Below are 25,015 nucleotides of genomic sequence, written 5' to 3' on the forward strand. Positions count from 1 at the left end.
CGCGGCCGTCTTGCCAGTCAAGAGGTGTCGATCTCCGAATGCGAGGATGGATAGCTCCTAAAGCATATTTCCATATAAATGCATGGCTAATTCGTTGTTTTGTCGCAAGTGAAAAACAATATTAACCTTCTAGTTGTAAAAAGAGCCTCATATAAGACTAATATTTCTTCCTATGGAGTCCATTCATTCGCATTCGGAGATCGACACCTCTTGACTGGCAAGACGGCTGCGAGCGGAAACCCAAACAGTGTAAATGAGTTGTTCAAAAACTTTCTTTTTAGTAAACTCTGTGTACACAAACAATGTTCTCAATGCTCGAGTTCATGTGTAGAGACCCAGGCGATACTTCGAGTAAAATTTCAAGGTGTGTCGAGCCTTCTGTGTTGTAAAAATATCGATTTTGATGCGCTCAAATTTATGCCCCTAGTATTCCCATTCACCGGCCATTGAAAACAAAACAAAATCACGGTCAATCTCAAAAACGGCTCGTTTGTCGTAATTATGCTTTTAGATATATGTTTGTCTCGTTTACAGTAAAAAAACAGCCCAGGTTGCATTTTGGCAATAGTTATCCTTTAATGACTAGCATGGCTCGTTAATTCTCAAAACCCAAAAAAGTGGTCAATGCTTCATAAAAATGAATATTAATAAAAAAAAAAAAAATGCTATTTGCTGGTGTGTGAGTGGTGTTTAGGTTGTCACGCACCTGTACAGAGTTGAGGTGGCAGTATCCGTTTAGAGGGAAGCGTATGACGTGAGTGGAATCGTGGTTCCAGCCTGCGTTGACGGAGTTGCACATGACATCTCCTATCTCTGGGAAGATGTCCTCGATGAGGGCTTTATCGCCGCTGAGCGTTATCCTTTCTCCCAGCTCGGGGGCCACGCGCACTACCACACACTCACACATGCGTGAGGTGTACCTAGAGTCCTGCTCCGAACGCCAGCGCTCCAGCTCAGCCTGCAAAGGCTGCAGCTGGAAATATCGGGCCTCCTCATACAGCAGACAGTAGTCCTACACACATATACACAGATAGATGGCACAAATGATAGTTAAGGAACAATTCAGTCCTTGTTTATGACTGTTACAGTACTTTTATTTTGTTTTTGGACAGCCCTTGGTCACTATGAACTGTTGTATGGCAAGAGATGTGTAGGGATACTTCAAAGTATTGTTTCATCAAAAAATAACAGCATATGGATTTGGAGCAACATGATGGTGATTAAAAATTGGCAAAACATTTAAATAATGCAGCGTAAGATTTAAATTTTTACCTTAAAGTCATCTGGGATGAGCAGTTTTGAGGTCCTGAGGAAGTTTAATATGTAGCGGAACATGTGTCCATCCCGATCTATAAAATAATGCTGCTTCAGGCTGTCCAATACAATGGGCTCCGTGCCATCAAACAAACGACCAATCCTGTGAGAGGAACAGACAGAGATTAAAATATTTAGATGTACCCAAACAACAACAACGATTTGTTTCCTTATGCAAGGTTTTTCTCATACACACACACACTCACTCCCACACACACACACTGTTTTTCCTATCATTATAGGGACATTCCATGGGGACACATTAATGGTTTTTATACTGTACTGTCTACCCCCTTACCCTAAATCTACCCCTCACACAAAACTTTCTGCAGTTTTAGATTTTCTGAAAACCTAATTCTCTTTGATTTATAAGTTTTCTCACAGAGACCAAAAATATCTCCAGAAGTTCTAACTGTACCAGTATATAGTAATATATCAGTAAATACTTGTTGTTCTCCAAAATGTAGCGAATACCAGGGACACACACAGATTTGTACAAACACAAAGTTGAATAAATAAGCTTTCCATTGATGTATGGTTTGTTAGGACATGACAATATTTAGCCAAGATACAGCTATTTGAAAACCTGGAATCTGAGTGTGCAAAAAAAAATATAATAATAATATTAAAGCTGCAAGCAGCGATGACCGGGCCCTCGCCATATGCGCAGTCACCATCCCGATAGCATCAGGAAAACGGTGCCCAGTTGGCACATGCATTCACAGTAACCCTCTGCCAGTTTGGATTTAAAGTTTACAGAATTGAAAGGGTTAATTAAAATCAACACACAGACACATACACACAATATTTAAAATTTTGCCATCCAGTTTAATTTGTTAACATTAACTATATTAGTTAACATGAACAATAATTAAATAGCATTTATTAATGTTAATTAATATTAAGCTAAAAAAAGTATTCATATATTATTAAAAGGTACATTGGTACATTTATTTATATTTGTTAAAAATATTTGTGGGTTCATGTATTAATAATACATAATAAGGGTATTCTTAAGGCATTATAATGAATGCATAATAAATTATAAAAAACCTTATAATATGTTGTATCATCTCATGAGCATTCATAAGAACAGTTTCAATGTATTAGAATTTTTACTTTTTTTATTATAGCTTTTATGAGTATGATTACCTCTTCATAGTTATAATGTATAAGTCTCATATTTTGCCATCTTACTGATGTCACTTTACTTAAATCATACAAAGACCACTTATAAGTAATAATAATAATAATTCTCAAATAGCCATTAGATCAGGTATCAGATCAGATGAATGTATAATATGATCAGTTTAATTATTTTGATGGTACCCGTTAGACAGCTTTTTATAAGTAACTCTGCAACTGCATGTCAGCTAGCAGTAATTATTATTTGTTGTGGTAAATATATGCTAACACTGTATTTAGACAGTTCCCCAAAAGACAAACTGATTATAAGTAACTTTGCAAGAACATGAACCTTCTACTTAGCCTAACATTAAACTAAGTCTACACTGTAAGGAGTGTTAGTTGGTGAGAGTTAGTTGTTAATAGTCAATAGAATAGAGTATAATGTAAACAAAATAAATCTAATATGATATAGTCCATTACAAATGAAGTAGGTTTAAAATGGTGTCTACTGTGTGTTATAAATAATCATAATCTTAAAAGTTATAACCTCTAATATTTAAGTATTATAATGTATGATAATTGTTGTTATGAATATTCATTGGATGATATAATATATTATACGTTTTTTTATAATGCATTATGCATTCATTATAATGCATTAGAAATACCCTTATAATAGGGGCTTCATAGAAAGTGTTACCAAATCAGTGAGAGACAAACAAAACATTTCATAATTTTTCATTAAAAAATAACTAATTTTTTATGCTTTTTAGTGTTTATTTTAAAATTATGTAAAAGTATTCTGACAGTACAGTACAGTACATAACAACTCCAAATAAATCTATGCATTTGTTTCCTTGTTGCACATTGAGAATGAACAGAATAGGATTAGAGGTAAAAAATATTCCTTATCATACGAGGACCTCTGGTGTTCATCCCTTGTATTACAGTCTTCATTTCTCCCTCTCTCACTTCTGGATACTTTTAATGTTTTTGGGGCCTCTGAGCATGATACAATTTTGATACCAAGCGTATTTTCTAGGAATGATTTGTTCTTCATATATACAAAGTTTTGAAGAGTTGGTATTAGGCACTTTAAAGATATATGAAAATGAATGCTACTTTTTTTTTACTGTGACTTTAAAAAATCACCACATCAACACCATTCAAGATATCCCAAATCCGCTCACAATTTAGCATTTTGAGTATATTCTTATCATGTTGACAAAATTTGGTGTGAACTTCTTATTTCTGCTTTGTTTAGTATGATTTTATTTACAGCCTGATTTTTCCAAAAATCCACATTCAAATAAAAATAGCCAACTTCCTGTTTATTATAGCTAATGAGTGTTAATTAGAAAGTTGTCCGGCTTGATGAGACCAATATATGTACCGAGTTTGGTGACTGTTGGCAAAACTAAACCCCCAACTTTGGTCAAAAGGTGGCGCTATAGAGTGCCTCCTCCACGCCCATTTATGGGCTTTTATCAGTGTCTAAATATCATTAATACAGATGTGTGTGTTGAGTTTCATGAAATTCTAAGTATTTTAAGTGGCTCGAAAACACAAAAAACTAAAGTTAAAGTTTGACACGTTGCCATGGCAACATGATAAAAGTTATCGATAATGCCCTTCACGGATTGTCATCGGCCGTGTTTCGACATTATTGGGATGAAGTTTGAAGCAAATTGACAAAAATTAAGAGGCTGATTTAAAAGCATTTAGAAAACGTTGCGCTTTCTGCTGCCAGTTGGTGGCGCTATAACTTTGACTCATAATAGTCACATCTCTGTGATTGGCTTCATACGATGAACAAACTGCTGAAGTTTGGTCAAAATCAGACAACGTGTGTCAAAGTTATTAGACACTTCCTGTTTCTCATTTCTCGCCATAACTTTGTCGCCCCGCCACGGCCAAACCGTTCGAGATATCCAAAATCCCCTGGCAATTTTGCGTCCCCAATGTCTTGAGGTCATGCTGACCGAGTTTGGTGGCCATCAGTGGAAAGGCTTAGGAGGAGTATTTCAAATTCCATTGCATGCGCTTTTTAGACATCCCTGAATAGCTGACTTCCTGTTAGGCGAAGCACTGACTTTGAGCATGAACGCTGTTCAGACCGATGAGGTCTATATGTGTATGAATTTTGACAACTGTAGGTCATCCGGTGTGTGCTCCAGAGTCCCTGAAAAGTCGCAATTTTTAACGTGATGCCACGCCCCCCCCCAGGTGACCCCCCCATGTCAAAGTTTGTCCGGCCCTGATGGCCGCAGGTTCCAATGTGTGTGCAAAGTTTCAAGAGTTTTCGTGTATGTTAAGGGCCCCGAAATGACCCAAAACATTGATGAAATAATAATAATAATAATAATAATAATAATAATAATTAAAGCTGCAAGCAGCGTTGACCGGGCCCTCGCCGTCTGGCAGTCGCCATCCCGATAGCATCAGGAAAACGGTGCCCAGTTGGCACATGCATTCACAGTAACCCTCTGGACTAACCCTAACTGTCTCTCCTCCTGTCTGACTCTTTCTCTTACCACCCATCCCCCCTCCTTACACTCAGCCACTTACCACACAAACACACACATAGAGTGCAGAGCAGAGTGAGATCAGATATGTTTTTTAATTTCCTTTCATTCGTGGAGTTTTGTATAATTATGAAATGAACTGTGTTTGATCAGAATGAATAGTTATTTGTATGAAAAAAGTTTCAAAGAGTTAGGATGCTGAACTTTAAATATATAATAAATAATTGAAAATTGAAAATGGAAAATGAAATTCTAGGCACGCTATCTGCCTCAAAAACACAGGAAACAAATATTGGAATGTATTTTGTATTTTTATTTATTTGCCATGGCAACAGCATTTGATGCATCACAGACGCCTTTACAGACTCTCATCGGCCGTGTTTTTACATCATTCTGATGAAGTTTGAAGAAAATAGAGTACAAACATATTGTTCGTTGTTCGTTCGTGTGTTAGTTCATTAACCATTGTTAACAAAAAGAGACCCTATTTTAAATAGTTACCATGTTTTATGATCTACAACCATTTTTAAATATTATTTTAATGATCTATAAGCATCTGTGAAATAATTATAAACAAATATATTAAAAATAAATACATATTAACTTAGTTGATGTATTTGTTTCTCATTCTAATTAAGTGAACTGAGCAGTATAGTTTTTATTCTATCAGTGAGATTGTATATATGTATATAAATCATATAATTTTTCCTTAAAAGATTAAAAAAAGATTTTAATGCTCTTTAAGCACCTATACAAAATAATTATGTAAAAGTACACTGACAGTACAGTATATATCAACTGATTCTATGTATTATTTTCATTCTTATACACTGAGAATGAGCTAAATAGCATTATTGTTCAAACGATTCCTTATCTTATGAGGACCTCTAGTGTTCATCCCTGGTATTAGAGCTTTAATCTGACAAATTTATGTGACACTTTTAATGTTTTTGGGGCCTCTGAGCATGATAACATTTTGAAACTACACATATTTCCTAAGAATTTCTTGTTCTTTATATGTAAAAAGTTTTGATGAGTTAGAATAATGCAATTTAAAGATATATGGAAATAACTCTTCATCTTTTTTACTGTTACTTTCATAAATCACCACATCAACACCGTTCAAGATATCCTAAAGCCGTTCACATTTTAACATCTTCAGTATCTTGGCACCATGTTGACAAAGTTTGGTGTGCACTGTCTGATTCTGCTATGAGTGATATTAATTTATTCAGCTATATTTTTCCAAAAATCCACATTCAAATCAAAATAGCTGACTTCCTGTTGGTCGTAGCTAATGGGTGTAAATTTTTTGCAAAAAAAAAATCTGGTGATCAAAAATGATTAGGCTGTAGTTAAGAACTGTTAGTTTTATTGACAGTTAGAATGTTTTGTATATGCAGACAAGGGCTTTATGATGGGCCTGATTTGAATTTAGAAAAATGTTTTATTTCTTAAACATGTTTGAAGTTCTTAATAGATTTCACTTTTGCACATTTAGTCTTTTTATTTTTTTTACAGTAATGTGCATTTTGCAGTTTGTTTACATGGTGTACATTGGATGCACATATTTATGACTTCTTGTTACAGTATTCATTTAAAATAAAAGTTGTTGTCGAATTGCCAAATTGGTCACAATACCCAAACCTAATTCACATCCTAATGAATAAACAACCAAGAGTTTAAATATCCCCTTCTATCTCCTCCTCTCTGACTCTCTCTTTCCACCCCTCCCCCCTCCCCACTCTCACCCTAACACTCAAAAAACACACACCCACTTACCACGCACACACATAAGTGCAGAGCAGAGAGGGATCAGATTTGTTTTTTAATTTTCATTAATTCATAGATCTTTGTATAATTATGAAATGAATGGTGTCTGATCAGAATGACTAGTAGTCTGTATGAAAAAAGTTTCAAAGACTTTGGATGGTGCACTTTAAAGATATAATAAAATTACGGCTATCTTTTTTTACTCCGATTTCAATCAATTACCACATCAACACCGTTCAAGATATCCTAAATCTGCTCGCAATTTAGCATCTTCAGAATGTTGGCATCATGTCAAAAAAGTTTGGTGTGAATTGGTTGGTTTTCCCGAGAGAAGTATATAAAATTCCACAGCCTGATTTTTCCAAATATCCACATTCAAATCAAAATAGCCGACTTCCTGTCGATCGTAGCTAATGGGTGTAAATTAGAAATGTTTCTGGCTTGATGAGATCAATATATGTACCGTGTTTGGTGACTGTAGGACAAACGAAACCCCCAACTTTTGTCAAAAGGTGGCGCTATGGAGCGCCTGCTCCACGCCCATTTATGGGCTTTTATCAGTGTCTAAATATCATTAATACAGATGTGTGTGTGAAGTTTCATGAAATTCTGAGTATTTTAAGTGGCTCCAAAACACAAAAAGCTAAAGTTAAAGTTTGACACGTTGCCATGGCAACATGATAAAAGTTATCGATAATGCAATTCACAGATTCTCATTGGCCATGTTTCAACATTATTGAGATGAAGTTTGAAGCAAATTGAGTAAAATAAAGAGGTTGATTTAAAAGCATTTAGAAAACGTTCCGCTTTGTGCTGCCAGTTGGTGGCGCTATAACTTTGACTCCTAATAGTCACATCTCTGTGATCGGCATCATACGATGAACAAACTGCTGAAGTTTGGTCAAAATCAGACAAAGTGTGTTAAAGTTATTAGACACTTCCTGTTTCTCATTTCTCGCCATAACTTTGTCGCCCCGCCACGGCCAAACCGTTCGAGATATCAAAAATCCCCTGGCAATTTTGCGTCCCCAATGTCTTGAGGTCATGCTGACCGAGTTTGGTGGCAATCGGTGGAAAGGCTTGGGAGGAGTATTTCAAATTCCATTGCATGCGCTTTTTAGACATCCCTGAATAGCTGACTTCCTGTTGGGCGAAGCACTGACTTTGAGCATGAAAGTTGTTCGGCCCGATTAGGTCTATATGTGTATGAATTTTGATAAATGTAGGTCAACTGGTGTGTGCTCCAGAGTCCCCCAAAAGTAAAAATTTTTAACGCTGTGCCACGCCCCCCCCAGGTGACCCCCCCATGTCAAAGTTTGTCCGGCCCTGATGGCCGCAGGTTCCAATGTGTGTGCAAAGTTTCAAGAGTTTTCGTGTATGTTAAGGGCCCCGAAATGACCCAAAACATTGATGAAATAATAATAATAATAATCCTTAGAAAAACAATAGGGCCTTCGCCCATTCTGGGCTCGGGCCCTAATAATCCTTAGAAAAACAATAGGGCCTTCGCCCTTTTGGGCTCGGGCCCTAATTACTATATTACTGCATATTACTACTCAGAAATTAGGTTTTGATATATTTATGGCAGGAAATTTACAAAATATCTTCATGAAACATGATCTCTACTTACTATCCTATTGTTTTTTGGCATAAAAGAAAATTCAACAATTTTGACCCATACAATGTATTTTTGGCTATTGCTACTAATATACCCGTGCTACTTATGACTGGTTTTGTGGTTTAGGGTCACATATAATATATTTACAGTTGGATTTCAAACTTTTTTATGTTTTTTTTTTTTTTTGCGCTCGATAAACATTACTTGTTATTAATTTTTTTAATATTTCTGAAGTTAATTTAATATTTCTGTAAGTTTGAGGATTTTTAAATGAACAAAAGGTACCAAAAAAAAAAAAATTATTTTAAATGGACTTAATTATATAACTGATATGATATAAACTGATGTTTTTTTCTTAGATTTTTTTTTAACTTTTTTATTGGTATTTTTTTTATTTCACCATGTTTTTCCCAAGTAACTATAATTAAGTATGTAAAACTAATTCAAAGTTCACATTCTCACATAGCCTACAATCAGTCTGACAGCAGTTTCATGTGCTTCTACACACAATAAATTTAAGATAAACTGCACTAACCCAAATTCCACAATATACTTGTTTATAAATGATGCCATGTGAAATTAATACATAGTGATCCTTTCTATATGTTTTAAAAGGCCAGATATTGGACAGTTAATGGTCTTTTAAAGGGATAGTTGACCCAAAAATGAAAATTCTGTCATTAATTACTCACCCTCATGTCATTACAAACCCGTAAGACCTTCGTTCATCTTCAGAACACAAAGTAAGATATTTTTGATGAAATTCGAGAGCTTTCTGACCCTGCATAGACAGCAATGCAACTGAAACGTTCCCAGGCCCAGAAAGGTAGCAAGGCCATCATTAATATAGTCCATGTGACATCAATGGTTCAACTGTAATGTTTTAAAGCTATGAGAATAATACTAAAATTAACGATGGACTATTTTAACAATGTCCTTACTGCCTTTCTGGGCCTTGAATGTGTCTATGTAGGCTCAGAAAGCTCTCGGATTTCATCAAAAATATCTTAATTTGTGTTCCGAAGATAAACGGAGGTCTTACGGGTTTGGAACAAAGTGAGGGTGAGTAATTAATGACAGAATTGTGAAACAATCTGAGAGAAAACTGTTGTGACAAGGTGCTTCTTGGGTGTTCTTGGATTTAATGGACATTTGAAAACCACTGTACTAAAATATTCATGAAAAACAATCATCTGAGGGCGCTCATATAAATACATGACTATCCGACAGCGGACTTTGACAGTTGTTTCGGTCAGCACAGTGTGCCTGAACTGTAGCCTGCATCAGCATCACGGAGGGCATAGCTGGAGGCGGCAACCATCATTGCTCCTGACGACGCAAATGTCATCATCCAGCTCCCTGCTTCCTGGCTTTCTGATGAGTATGTTGTCATATTGATGTTGTTTGTGATAAAGTAGCCAAGGGGGGAATGGATCACAACTGTCACTGATGCGCCAATGCTCTCTGAAACATCTATTTGACAATTACAAAGGCTTTCCAAAGACCTATACTAGACCCGTTTGATACTATACAAAACCATATGTGTGAGACTTAGCATTTCTGTGCCAGTGTAAGGGACAGTGGGAGGCGGAAACCGTGTGAGACATGTGAGCAGTTGTGAGACAGGATGCTAGTCTGGCTCAAAGTGCTTCAGGCTCCTTTTGGCCTGTGCTCTGATGTTTGACTCAGTCAGCAGCTACAAGACAATAATGCTCTTTGGCATTGCAGAAATATACCGGTCAGTGAGCTAATGAGCACAGACAAGCCACACACACACACACACACACACACACACACACACATACATGCACACAAAACACACACATATGGAGCAAACACACTTCATGAAGGACTTGTGAACGGACGTGTTTAGAGGATGACATGCATTTTGAAAATTTTAGGCTGCCAAACTAATTGGAAGATAGAGGATAAAATGTCACTTTGGCAAAAAGAACACCTTTTCCTTTTCGAAAAGGGAAGCTTGTTTCTAAAATTTCCAATTCCTGGGTCTGGAATCAATTCCACACTGTTGCTTTCAATTCTTTTTTCCCTTTCTTTTTAAAGATTTTAGAAACATGTTCGCTTAATCTTGCTGCGACTACATGATATGAAAGCTTCCATCCTTTTAAACCTCCTTAAAAATGGATGAAAAGATAATAGATGCTGATAATGATCATTCATTATCTTTTCATGTAGTCCAGAATGGTGCTCAAAGTTTATGAGATTTTAAAGACCTAGAACAAATCTGTATTGTGTGTTTTAGGTGCAAAACTTATTCAAGACGTAGGTTAATCAATATTTGCTTTTTAACATGCAGGATCACAGAATGAAACAATGGCAACAAACGTCATTAACCTAAGTGAATTAAAAGTAATAATCAGCAATATGCTTTACTTGAATGTTTCAAATGTCACATTTTCTTGGTTAAATAATTACTTGCACTATGAGGGGAAAACAATGTTATCAATATTCTATTATTTAAAACCTTCGTAATCTTATCTCAATTTAGTTTTTTAAAGACTTTTACATTTACTTCAAAATAATAACTCAAGGCAGTAACAATTTATTTGATTTGTGTTTTATTTTATTTTAACTCATGTTCAGCTATTCTTTTTAATAGTTAACTATTTTTGAATTAATCATTCATCAAATCTCTGTAAATCTTGGTCACAGATGTGGAGATCTACTTTACATTACACAAAGCTGATTAGTCACTAAAAACTCCCACAGATCATGTTTTCATGCCATTTTAAGTCTTATTTTTTCCCATTATCGCCATTATATTGTTCATTAAAGAATTAGTTTACTTCCAGAACAAAAATGTACAGATAAACCATCCCAGCCAATGAAGAAGGGACTAATCTAGCGAAACAATCGGTTATCTTTTTAAAAAACTACACTTTATACACTTTTTAACCACATATGCTTATCTTGTCTATAGCTCTGCAATGCACATCTCTGTGTACTCCAGTTCAATACAGTTAGGGTATGTCAAAAAAACACCCTTCAAAATCGTCCTACATCGGTGCAGAAGTACTGACCCAATGTTTACAAAGTGAACGTGCAAAGAAGATCAAATGCCCTTCACTAAAAAAAAAAAAAAAAAAAAAAAAAAGGTAAAACAGCGATGCAGAAAGATTTTGAAGTTGAAGGAGAAAATGAGATGGGAGTTTTTTGACATACCCCAACTGTATTGAACCGCAATACACAGAGTTCACGCAGAGCTAGACAAGACAAGCATTTGCAGTTAAAAAGTGTATAAATGGTCATTTTTTCTTTTAGAAAATAACAGATTGTTTTACTAGATAAGATCCTTCTTCCTCATTTAGAGCCCTTTGAAGCTGCGCTGAAACTTTATTTTGGAAGTTCAAACTCGCGGGCACCATAGAAGTCCACTATGGAGAAAATTCCTGAAATGTTTTCCTCAAAAAACATAATTTCTTTAGAACTGAAGAAAGAAGGACATAAACATCTTGACAAGGGGGTAAGTAAATTATCTGTATATTTTTGTTCTGGAAGTGAACCAATCCTTTAACGCCATTATATTGTTCATTAAGGCTGATTCACGAACATGGAACGTGTACGAACACAAGAGGCGGGACTTATCGAATGTACCAATCACAGACCAGTGTCGCCAAGTCCGTGGTTTTCCAGTGGAATTGGGCTACTTTAACACTGTTGCCACAGGGTTTTTTATGTCCGCGGGTTGAAATGACCCTAATAACGTAATATTTAGACCCTGGAATGCTAATTTTACAAGTGGAACGCTATTTTTACAGGGGGACCACCCTCAAAATGCGATTGGGCTACTTTTGGGCTACTTTTGAGTAGCAATTGGGTGGGTTTTGTTGTGAAAACCTGGCAACCCTGTCACAGACGAACATATCCAGTCATATCCAATCATACTGCAATAGAGGCATTGCCTCCTCTCATATAACTTTACCTGCTGGTGTCGCTGTTGGACAGTGTTTCTTTAGAAAACGAGTGATTTATACACTTTTTAATGCTATATTTTGTAATACTGGCATTGTTTTATTTTCATACTACAATTTGCCTCCCTTGGCTCCTCGGAGGAAACACCCCTGCATGACATTGATTTGTTAGAACAGGTCGATTCTCGATTCGCAACACATCAGAACTGATTCTTTTTGGAACCTAATTGTGTCCATTATGGTTTTGTGTCTGTGTGTGAAATTTACCTGGACTCTGGGTATTTGGTTAATGTGGCCAGGCTGCTGGTGTACATGTGACCCCCCACATCAATGTGGACCGGCGCGTTGGCTTTCGTGAGCTGTGCAGGTGTGGGGATGCCAGCTGTGCCCAAGGGGGAGACCGGCGAATGTGCCAAAATCGGCCGAGTCGACATGCCCACACTGTTGCTGCGATTTTCCTGAGAGAAAAAAAGATGATAGGTAAGACAGGCAATTTTAAGATTAATATTCAATATTCAGTATGCTCCTGATGAAGGTCGTGTGACCGAAACGTTGTGTCAATAAATATTACTTCTTCGCAAGTTACGATAGTGTGCGAGAATTGCTTGTCTGTTGAAACGATCCACTTGGTTGGTCTTATTATCCTACGCACCTATCACTTGCAGGTGTGCGATGGAGTTTGTTCACTAAGATTAATATTCATAACAGGAGGTTGAATGAGTCAACATTTGAAACCCATTTTACTTTGTTGAAAAAAAACTTTTTTTTTTTCCAAGCAGACATTGACACATTATGGCTCTGGCTTCTGGTCTCATCCACGTCCAGCTATTTTTAGCTGAACAAAACAAGCTCGTTTTCCTGCTTGATATTGCAAATTGGTGTGTATTACCATATTATTTTAATGAATTATCTTAATTATGAGCACACTGGTTTGTAGTGCAAACAGTTTTACCGTTTACTGCACGTTGTTATTCTTTTTGTTATTTCCCTATAGCGGCTAATGAACCAGAAGTCTCACCCACAGGCTTGCTTCCATGTTAAAGAATAAGCAGATCTCACTAGCTCAAACCAACAACCTACAGCCCCTTTGTCCAGAAAACCAGTAGCTTAGCCATTCAACCGAAGCAAGGTTTTAAAACACCACAGGGCAACGGTGTTTCTGGGAATCAACTTTTAAATGGTTTGCTTTTAGCACTCTGCACGCTAACTAGAGTAGGAAAGTATTTTAGCAGAAACAATTCAAAAGGCCTCTTCATTTGGTTAATGTGTCATGAGTGTGGAATTGGAGCACAGCGCTAAATGGTTTACACCATAAACACAGATAATCATTTCTACCTTGACAACTATAAGTGGAAATAATTAAATTGACCCGTTACGGCATTAACGGTGATTTGGCTGTCAGCGCTACACAACATTACAGTAGCACCACTCTCATTAGGGGCTCGTTCCATGGGCTTCGTCTGACATAATATTTGCTTGTGCTGGGAAATAACTGCTTGCTAAATCTCAATGGTCACTCTCTACTGAGGCGCAATGAAACAGCCATGGGCAGAGTTCCCTTTAAAGACGAAAAACAGGAAAAAAGTAAACTGTAACATAAGTATGCTTGTGTACTTAGTGCACTATCAATGCATTTTTCGCCCAGAGCGGAGTAATGCTATCTGAGTCGACTGTCTTACAAAATGAAACGCGCTGAGAGAATGAGTACAGCGGACTGGCTTATACAGCGACCTGAAAAACAAGCATTAACCCTTGGTACTACACAGAACATGTGCAAGTAAACATGCATTCGGGCTAGCACATTAAAGCACTAATGATAAACATCTCTGGCACAACTGGGTGTTTTAGCGGGTGCTGTTTTCTAATGGTGGCTGAATGGGGCGTTATGCCTATGGGGAGACAAACTTGGGTCATTTATGCATTGTTTAAAAAAAAAGTATTTTATTTTCTGGCTAGTGCAGTTTAGACAATGAGGAAATGAGAGCATGGGGTGGAAAATGTTTGCTTTTATTCATTTGGCATAGGCGTTTGACAGAAATAAATAAGATTGTACAGGCAACGTATATACAAATCCAACACACATAAAAAAAAATAGCATTTGTGACTTAAAGAACAAAGCTGGTGCAGTAAATAAGTACAACCCAATAAAGTATTACATGAATAAAACCTATTTATTATTCCACTGACATAGAAGGTGCTGGGAGCCAGAGAAGGGTGAGCTATTGGCTCTGCCATTAGCTAATTGGAACGTTGTTGACACCAACTTAAAGTATACTCTGGAATTGAGGATGCTCCAAATAAACAAGCAAGGTAGGTTAATTATTGCAGTACTAATGTAAGAGTGGTTAAACAAGTTTAATGATGAGCAAATGTCCATACTTGAATATTTCTGTGGATTATTTGTGATTTTTGAGTGAGAGGCAGAAAGACAGTTGGTGAGATTTACAGTATACAGGTCTGTAGATCTAGCCAAAAACAGCAGAATAAAAGTGACAGCTTATTAGTGTTAAATAAATAAATAAATAAATTTGATATAATCAAATTATCAAAAAGAGGACATACGTCATTTATGGAGTCTCATATAAGCAACATTTGTACTACAGTATTGGTTTAATTTGTATATGGGTCAAAGATGAAAAATGGTTTAAATTGCTGTTTTTCCAAAAAAATTAAAAGGTTTTCTGTTTAATTTAATTGCATTTTGTTTGTTTTTCTGAGCAAAAAATAAATATACATTTTTCCCTAATTTACAGAAGACACCCACTAAAATGTCATTCAGTGTAACAATCTTGTCAGGCATATTTACAACAAAAATCAATTTATGACATATTTCTACCCCAAATACTAATTAGTTGTAACTCTACATTTTTTTTAAAATGTGCCACTATCCAAGGCTTTTCCCATTTCTCAGTAAGAACTTTTTACTCATTTAAAACACAATTAAATTTAATATGCTCACTTCTTTCATTCTTTTATATATTTTAATGTGTACAAGTCAGAATAAGCATGTTGTTTGAATCTTTACGTAAATATTGTTACACTAAATGAAAATGTAACAATATTTCAACCAAATATTTTTTTTATTCTCCAAAAACGTATTTGAAACCTTAAAAGCAGACACTTTACTTACATTTACTGTGCTTTCAATGGACATAAAATCACTTTTATAAATTTCTTTTGATGTGGACATCTTAACGTCTTTGACCCATATATAAAATATTTGTTCAAAAGTTTGTGGTTCATATTTTTTTACTTTTTAAAAAATACTTTCTAATTGATTTTGAAAGCCATAGCAAAGACATATATAATATTACAAAATATTTCCATTTAATGCTGTTCTTTGGAACTTTTTATTTATAGAATATGAAAATAATGACTATTTAAAAATCTGGAATCTGAGGGTACAAAAGAAAAATTTAAATATTGAGAGAATCTCCTTTAAAGTTGTTCAAATGAAGTTCTTAGCATTGCATGTTACTAATCATATTTTTAAGTTTTGACACATTTATGGTAGGACATTTACAAAATATCTTCATTGAACATGATCTTTACTTAATATCCTAATGATTTTTGGCTTTAAAGAAAAATTGGTAATTTTGACCCATAGAATGTATTTTTGGCTATTGCCCGGCTACTTAAGACTGGTTTTGTGGTCCAGGGTCACATATATAAAAATAAAAAACATTGAAAATAGACTTTTACATGGTAGTGTACCTCTAAATGCAAAACATGTAAAACGGTGGGCATAAATAATGCATATGACTTTATGGATGCATGAGGTAAAAAGTTTCTCAAAGTTTTAAAGTCTGTGACCCAGACTCTTTTAACTCATCTCAGCATGAACAGCAGCTGTGGAAGATATGAAAGCAAACAGCACAGACTCACTTTACATCAGTTAATTAGTAAGGAGGGAACAGGATATAATTGGATGTGAATTTGAAATTATGAAGTGTCATAATTGACAAGGCCTTTCAATTTGTCTTCCCAGATGTGTGTTTCCCAGAACTCTCTTCCCCCTGTAGGGGTCGCTAACACATACTTACCCCCAAACTTTTTTTCTATTTAAGACAAATACATGCTGTGATTTTAATGCATGGCAACTACAAATAGATGTAAAAAAAAAAAAATAAAAAACTTTAAGGTTAACATTCATAATGCCAATATAGCTGAGGCTGCATCGTGGTACAGGACTACAGCACTGTTTAATTCTGATCATTAATACAGTGTAATGCAGCTAAAGAACACACTGCAAACAGCTCATCTCAGGCATTATATTTAGGAGTCATTGGTTTTTGCTGGAGCCCAGCACAGGTGCAATATTAGCTCATGCCTCCGCAGGCAACGAATGCTTTTATTTTTCACACTCACCTTCATGCTGAAGGGTGAAGAAATCAGTGCCTGTTTTAGTGCAGCCTACTTACAAAGCATAACAATATTCACCAACATATGAACAAATCAATCTTAATCACATCCCCAAATGGACCACCGCCGGCAATTTGTGCTGCTGTCCCTCGGCAAAGATGGAATTTTGGATTTGTTTAAAAAGATGGGGAGTTAGTTAGTAAGAAAAAATGGACAAACGTGACCATGGTTTACAAAACCAGTCTTAAGTAGCACTGTTTTTTGATTCAATGTATGAGTCAAAATTACTTTTTAATGCCAAAATTCATTAGTAAAAATCATGTTTCACAAAGATATTTAGTAAATTTCCTACCGTAAATATATATAAAAACTTAAGTTTTGATTCGTAATATGCATTGCTAAGAACTTCATTTGGACAACTTTAAAGGCGATTCTCTTAATATTTGGATTTTTTTGCACCCTCAGATTCCAGATTTTCAAAATAGTTGCATCTCAGCCAAATATTCTCCTATCCCAAGCTTATTTATTCAGCTTTCAGATAATGTGCAAGTCTCAATATTAATCTTGTAAAAACAGATCTCAAAAACACATATTAACTCCAAAAAGTAAAAAACAAAAAAACAGTTCACTTGCTTTGTGATTTATAGGGACCAAGTGGTACAATTCAAAGTTAACTTTCAGTCTGAAAACACACTCTCTCATAAGGTACACCACCATAACAACATTGACATTATAATGAAGAAGTATATCAGGGATTTGCTGACAAATGTTCCATGCAAAATGACACACACACACACACAGATGAGTCAAATTTGACATCCCACGTTGTTGCTTTAAATGATTAATTAGCATAAATATACTCGGTGTGAAAAACCAATTGTCCTCTGACTGATGTGACTGACAGACAGCGGGGCCGCTTGTAAAACTAATAACTGAAGCGCTATTCTAAGAGCGCGTCACGTGTCAGAAACGTTTTGTCTATATACCGACGTGCCAAAGACATGAAATCGCTATTACCTGCGAGGGGAGCATACGAGGACTCTCTCCGCTGGGTTCGCAGTGAAAGGAGACTAGCGCGGTGGCGGTCGGAGTGTCCGCGCACTCCGCGGGGGCGGCGCGCTCGCAGAGTCTTTTCGGCGATGCCCCTGGTCCCGAAACGCTTACCGGATAGACGAGCGTCCGCGGGCGTTTGACCACCTTCTGCGGTTTGAGCTCTGGCTCGTCCTCGCAGTGCAGCACGTGCTGCAGGTGCGCTCCTCCGTTGACCGTTTCCGGGGAGACGCGGAGAGGCGCTAACTTTGACCCGATGCCCGCAATGCCGTTGAGCGTTGCTATGGAGACGGCGCCGATGCAGTGGTTGGTGTAGGTCTTTGATAGTTTGGCGGCCCGCGACAGCATCTGCATTCTCGTGCCCAGCAAGTTCTTGCCGATGGCTTTATTCTCGTACCACGTCGTGTCGGTCTCGCTGCAGTGGTCCCGCGGGCGCTGGAAGAACGCCTTGCAGAGAGGATTGCGCTTCGAGAGGTACTTTACGAAGCTCGCGTAGGGGCAGAACTCCGTTGCGGTCTCGTACATGCGGGGCAGGTTGTCGTCGTCCGTGTCGGATCTTTTTTTCGTCCAGGAGGCGGAACGAGACTTGTGGTACGGGCCGAGCGCTTTGAAGTACACAAACTTGCGTCCGTCCTCGTCCACGGCCAGCCCGAACGAGTCCTCCTCGAGTTCGCGCTGGTTCTCCCGCCCCCTCGTGCAGAAGTACATGCAAGTCTCGAACCACACTTTGTTGAGCAGCCCGAACGGCGAGCCGGCGCTAAACACGGCCGACGTGTAGAGTTTTCTCAGGTCGGAGCGCGTGATGGCTTGCTTCTGCACCACGGGACCGGCGCCCTGCTCCTCTAGTTTGCGTATGACCGCGGCGAGCGCGAGGTTGGCGCTGCGGAGCTCGGGGTCCTTGGTGAGGTCCAGCGTGCGGCAGAAGGGGGGCTCGTTCAGGTAGCGGTTGAGCGAGCTCCGGATGCTGATGAGGGAGGACTTGCTGTACAGCTGTCCACTCTTGGAGCGCGCCTCCGAGTAGAACGAGCGCAGCACTTTGCAGAGCGCGTTCTTGTCCATGCTCTCAAAGTCCGTACTTTGCGCCTTCTCCGTTAGGTATTCCCGGAAGATTCGCACCGCGTACCGGGTGGCCAGGCGCGTGTTCTCGCTGAGCCTGGAGCGGTGCATGTCTCCCTCGGGTCCCGAGTCCAGAGCCGCCGCCGACTCGAGCTGGTCCGTATTCCGCATAAGGACCGCTTCCCCCGTTTCCACGGCAGCGGCGCAGCTGTCGGGCTCCGCGCACTCCTCCCACTCTAACTCGGCTTCTTCTTCTGACACTTCTCCCTCTTCCCCAGTGATCTGGATCTCCTGAATCTCTTCCTCCTCTTCCTCGCCCGAGCCTGCGTCTCTCTCCCGTTCCCCCGCCATCGGGTCCGGTTCATCATCCTCTCTACAGCAGTGGTCCCCGCTGCCAGGCATTCTCGCCATATTGCAGTCTGACAGTGTATGCGTCCCGAGGCACTGCGCATGCGCTATATTGGACCGCAGAGCTGAGAGCTTTTTGTGCGTTTTAGTGACCTTCAGCTACGAGAACAGGCACGCGCTCTTAAAGGTGTAGGGAAAGGGGAGCTAGATTGCCCAAAATTAACACACACGCACACTTTCGCACTTGAATGGAGAGATAAAGCGACAGAGAGAGGCAAACAGTCAGCTATACCGTGTATTGGACTGCAGCAAAATCAAGCACTAAATTATGCCTTTAATACACCCACACAGACACACACCTGCTAATTATTAAAGGGCTATGCAGCTCAGGCAGGCTGACTTGATTTGGGAGTTTCCAGTAGCAGCTGTGATCACGTCTAACCCCGAGGCCATCCATATACTTTCGACTGCGTGTATGACTTTTGTATGTGTGAGAGGAAGAGAGTGTGACAGATGGGAGGGAGAGCGAGAGAGATGAATTGTGTGGTGAGCTAACTGATATTTCTGTGTATGGTAAAAATAATTTCAACACAACATAATGTGCACACAGTGGGTATGTGTGTGCAATGATGGCCATATCAGGGAAAGAAAACACTCTCAAAGGTGAAAACTCACACAAAAGGAACAGTTCACACAAAAATGAAAATGCTTCATTACTTTCACACTTCAATCTCATACTGTAAAAAATATTACTTAGAGAGTATTTGGAAACTCTTTACAGTTAGGTTCATTAGTTAACATGAGCTAAGTATGAACATAATTTCTACAGCATTTATTAAATTTTACATAAAAAGTTGTGTTTGTTAACATTAGTTAATGCATTGTGAACCAACATGAACTAACAATGAATGACTGTATTTTCATTAATTAACATTTACAAAGATGAATAGTGTAATAATAGTGTAATGTTTGTTCATGTTACTTAATACATTAACTGTTAACAAATGACACCTAATTGTAAAGTGTTACCAAGTACTTTTTTAGTAATTCAATTTCTTTTTTTCCTTGTGAAATTTATTTGCAAAGTAAAGTTCACTTGTTTAAGTGATTTTGTTTCTACACTATTTTTTTTTTTTTGCAGTGTACCTCAAAGATTACCATATACACTTATTTTTTGCTAATAAAAGTAAATGAGGACTGTGGCTGTTAAGCTACACATGAAGCTTCATAAAAGTTCTTAAAACTATTCATACACATCTTTACATGTGAAAAAGACTAAATCTAAGTTGTTATTTACCAGAAATCTTGAGATCCAACTCTCACTGGCACATTAATGAAAGAATTAATTATTTATTTTGAGTTGACTCATTTCAATATACCAGTTGATCTGGTTTACTAAATGGACTAATTCAGTTTTGGTTCAGATCAACTCACTGAATCACAAGTTACCAGCTCACTGACTGAAAGACAATTAGTAAACAACACCTTAATTTTGTCTATTTGCTACATGTCTAAAAGGGCATTAAGATATCTTGAATACTTCTTGAGTTACAGGCATGCAAACTTTGGACAAAAAACTTGTAAAAAAGTGCTGTTTCCCCATTAATGAATGGTCACCATTGGCACATAATGCATCAAAGATTGCTGAAGTCAACAGATTTTACTAACAGACCTACCAGTCTCTGTGTAAAAATAACATTATGATGCTGCCATCTTACTGAAGTCATTTTTACCCCCTTGTAATTTGGCTCTGAATCTCGGGTGAAAATTGCCATTTTGACCCCCCTCTACAAAAGAGTGGATTACTCAGTAAATATTCATCCATGACATTTAACATTTCGCCGTTCATCACTACACATGTATCTCTCTTTAGAAAAAATCTTAGCAAAATCAAAAATTTAAGACAGAATTTTTTAAAAATAGGGTTGATTTGAGACAGAATGACTCTGTTGTATTGCTTCATAAGACTTAAGGAGTCATACGGACAATTTTATGATAATTTCGTGGTGCTTTTACATCCTTTTTTAAGCTTCAAAGCTCCAATCCAATCCAATGGAAAAAGAGTAAATATATGTCTCAAAATGCTGCCTTTTGTGTTCCACAAAATCAAGAAAGGTATTAGGGTGAATAAATGAAGGCTGAATTTTCACCCACAGTTTTTCATATTACTTACTATTTATGATGTGCCAGTGTGACTGGACTGTATTTAACTTCTGCTGTTCTGCTATGCATTTATGTGCTGTGATTTGCAAATGCAGCTCGGCTGGAGCTCACTGCAGACTTTCTCAGGTTAGAGCAGATTTTCATTTTCCTCTCTCATACTCCTCCGTGTAGCAATAGAGGCCATTGTAATGTAAACGGAGCCCCCTCTGAATTGCATCACGGCTTACTCATTTATGCATTGATATTTTCATGTATGAATGATTCTAGAGTACTCAGTATAAAATTGCTTTTGGCCCTGTTAATAAAGAGCCGTGTGCCATCGCTAAATCTATACAGCCAAATATGCCGGTTTGCATCTGAATCATTACATTCACTCATTAATACAAGATCATCCTATATGAGTGACCTTGATCAAGAACACATTCCTAAGTGCTTCTACATTCACGCCTCTCTCCTCTCCCCTGTGTTTGTGTGTGTGTCGTGAGAACCCCCAGGCAACTGCTGTCTCAGTATGAACAGCACAGAGCTGAGGTTTGGCTCTGGAGAATAAGGCAGATGTTTGTCTCCGGCGCTGTGCCTCAGAGAGAGGCAACGCATGAGGAAGCGGATTTTAGAGCTCAGTAGGGCTCAAAGCTAGAGGAGGGATGAAAAAAGCTCTATTCATCCATCAGCAAATCAACAGCGATCATCTGACTCATTAACTTTATACGGTCTGAGTCTTTCCACAGTCTTGTGAACATTTCTTTAAGGAAAAGACATGAGTCGATGGCAAGTAAGAGTGTCTGCGATGGCTTTGAAAAATGTTTACACCATTTCAAGAAAAGTTTCAATAGTGACTCATATGTCACATGACATAACCAAGTAAAAATGATAAATACATTCAAGTAATAACATTTTCCTTAGGCTCTGAATACATCATTTTTAGTTTTTAAAAGGTTTTAATTTTTTAGAATTAAACAAAAGGAAGTATATTATGAAAATTCTGTCATTAATTACTCCAAACCCATATGACCCCTGTTCTAAAGAAGGGGGTGTCCCAATACTTTTGTCCATATAGTGTATGTACAAGTCATTGATTTTTGGTTTTGGAGTTTTTGACGTAAGGTCTGCATTTAAAGTCACTCAAGGTGTTCAGCGGCGATTAAGACTTTGCTTTATGCAGACCAGTCAGGTTCTTCCACACTGACTGAATCAATAATTTATGTTTTAACCTTGCCTTACACACAGAGGCATGGTCCTGTTATAAAAGAAAATGGTCCCGTCCAAACAAAATCAGAAGCACACAATCCCCTAGAATATCATTGTATGCTTAAACATTAGGAATTATACTCATGGAAATGACTAAAGTAGTCAAACCTGTCCACTGAATGGGGGTGTCCCAATACTTTTGGAAATATAGTGTATATCCCAGCTGAACAACTCTGGTGTGACTTTAAATGCAGACCTTGACCCAAAAACTCATCACCAAACATAACTTGTACATATGGGTACAGTCAATTTAGTCACTTCCAAAACTGTTGCAGCAGAGATAGAAATAAAATGTTTAAATACATGAATTATGTTTCCATCTGTGTTGCAACAGTTTTAAAAGTGCCTTTTTCTGTTCTAAAGAAGGGGGTGTCCCAATACTTTTGTCCATATAGTGTATGTACAAGTCATTGGTTTTGGAGTTTTTGACATAAGGTCTGCATTTAAAGTCACTCGAGGTGTTCAGTGGCGATTAAGACTTTGCTTTATGCAGACCAGTCGGGTTCTTCCACACTGACCGAATCAATAATTTCTTTTTGAACCTTGCCTTACACACAGAGGCATGGTCCTGTTATAAAAGAAAAAGGTCCCGTCCAAACAAAATCAGAAGCACACAATCCCCTAGAATATCATTATATGCTTAAACATTAGGATTTCGCTCATTGAAAAATTACTAAAGTAGTCAAACCTGTTCATTGAATAGGGGTGTCCCAACACTTTTGGCAATATAGTGTATATCTTAATTTGTATATCTTAAGAAATACAGAATTTTATTTTGGGGTGAACTATCCCTTAGAGACACAGTCATGAGAGTCTAAAAGTCCTGTCTATGATATAATTTCCTGTTTTATTATTTCTCCATGTCGGCTAAACCACATGATTTGGAGCAGAATGTACAAAAAAAGAAACTTCTGTTTTGTAGTTAGTTTTAGTCCCTCATTATAAGCACATTGTGTTCGGCCAGTCACTAATAGCTGTGTTCTGCTCCTAGGACCCTCCAGCACTAGACATTTTGGACGTCTTCCTCATCTAACACACCCGATTCAAGTTTTTGCTCATTAGTAAAGTGCTCCATAACCTGAAAGAGGTGCATCAACTGAGAAAGACCTCAAAGGTGCAGTGCTGAAGTTCCCTGGGAGAAACCTGCCGTACAGTCCCTCGCTCGAGGCCTCGACGGCAACACAACCGGATCGTGATCTCGGTAACTGGAGTCCTCAGGTTACCCCTAGCTAGAACTAAAGCAGCCACCTTTGTGTTAGACGCCCGAATGCTCAATCATTAAACTCCCAGCACCCTTTTTGCAGGGCCGAGGTAACGCCGGACCTGTATCTCATTTCTCTCCTCCGCACAGCGTACATATATCCCCGTGCGAGGATGAGCCTCCATTTTGAAACGAGAGACCTCTCTTCTTTTGTCTCATTCTGTCATTCCTGCCCACAGGCATGTCACCAGAAACAGCTCTGACATCTCTCAAAGGAAAGAGAAGGAGAGGGAAAGACAGAGCGAGAGAGCTGGAGCAGAAACAGGAAAAAAAAAGAAACCCTCCTTTCCACATTTTAAATTCTCGTTAGCAGAGCCCATTTCACACCTAGATACCCAATTAGCAATTAGCAAAGCTTTAAAGTGCAGTCCTGAGCCGAGGCCCTGATCCCGGCCTGATTTGTATGCGCTTTGTGCAGATAGCGATAAGAGAGAGGCTGAATACATGTATAGTTTTAAATTTAATTTCATAATCATTTGCATGGCAGGGTAGCCTGCAGGCGAGAGGGAAAATAACATGCCCACTCTTCAAAAGGGAGATCAGGCTCGTTACATGGCTGTGCGGAGGATTGGAGAGGGGCTTTTTATGTGCAGGCAGGTAATTTGTTCCCTGACTAATCTGAAGAGATAGAGAAGTTCAGAGGAAGCACTTTTTAAAAAACAGTGTGAGCGCAGCATCACAAATCGCCTCTACCTCCGAGGCTTGGGAGAGAATGAAAGCGAGCGAGAGAGAGGAACACCAAGGTGCGATATAGCTGAACCTACTGCCAGAGCCCCAGGCTGCCAAAAAAAGAGTAACTACTGAATGTGCGAGTGCGTGTCTGGGTATGTACGGCTCCGAGAGAGATAGAAACCATCTTTGAGCGCGCCAACCTTGTGTGCTATATGGGAGAGATGGAAATCGCATCGAGCACCTGTAGTCAGATGTTGGTCCTCTTTGGCCACTGCTTCAATATCACACTGATCTTTTCACCATTCAGTGTGATGGACAGTTTTGCTTTAATTTATTTGAATTTTCCTTCATTTTTACCAAAAGTAATTTGAGTATTTTTTTTTAAATGTCTATATAGTTTTTAAATTTTAGCTAATTAATGGTTTAATTAATGAGAAATGTTGAATAATTTAGTATATTTCATATATTATAAAATATAATAAATACCATTTGTGACCCTGGAACACAAAAGCAGTCTTAAAGGGATGGTTCGGAGTAGAATTGACTTCATTGCTATGCACTCCGA

The 25,015-nt window shown here is 38.1% G+C and overlaps 1 protein-coding gene across 2 annotated transcripts in view; it reads right to left on the minus strand.

The window, feature by feature from the left end:
• Nucleotides 1-25,015, minus strand: part of kctd1 (potassium channel tetramerization domain containing 1) — a 36,778-nt gene that overhangs the window by 6,785 nt on the left and 4,978 nt on the right. Inside the window, exons 1-4 of one of the 2 annotated variants that reach the window (XM_073816694.1) lie at nucleotides 17,670-19,117; nucleotides 12,558-12,748; nucleotides 1,273-1,417; nucleotides 707-1,012 (exon numbers count right to left, since the gene is read on the minus strand). In XM_073816694.1, coding sequence (XP_073672795.1) covers nucleotides 707-1,012; nucleotides 1,273-1,417; nucleotides 12,558-12,748; nucleotides 17,670-19,109 — 2,082 coding nt within the window. In that variant the 5' untranslated portion in view covers nucleotides 19,110-19,117. Of the gene's footprint in view, nucleotides 1-706; nucleotides 1,013-1,272; nucleotides 1,418-12,557; nucleotides 12,749-17,669; nucleotides 19,118-25,015 lie in introns of those variants that run through there. The other variant, XM_073816695.1, reaches the window with a different exon arrangement.

Source organism: Garra rufa, chromosome 13 (assembly GCF_049309525.1).
Source record: "Garra rufa chromosome 13, GarRuf1.0, whole genome shotgun sequence".
NCBI lineage: Eukaryota > Metazoa > Chordata > Actinopteri > Cypriniformes > Cyprinidae > Garra > Garra rufa.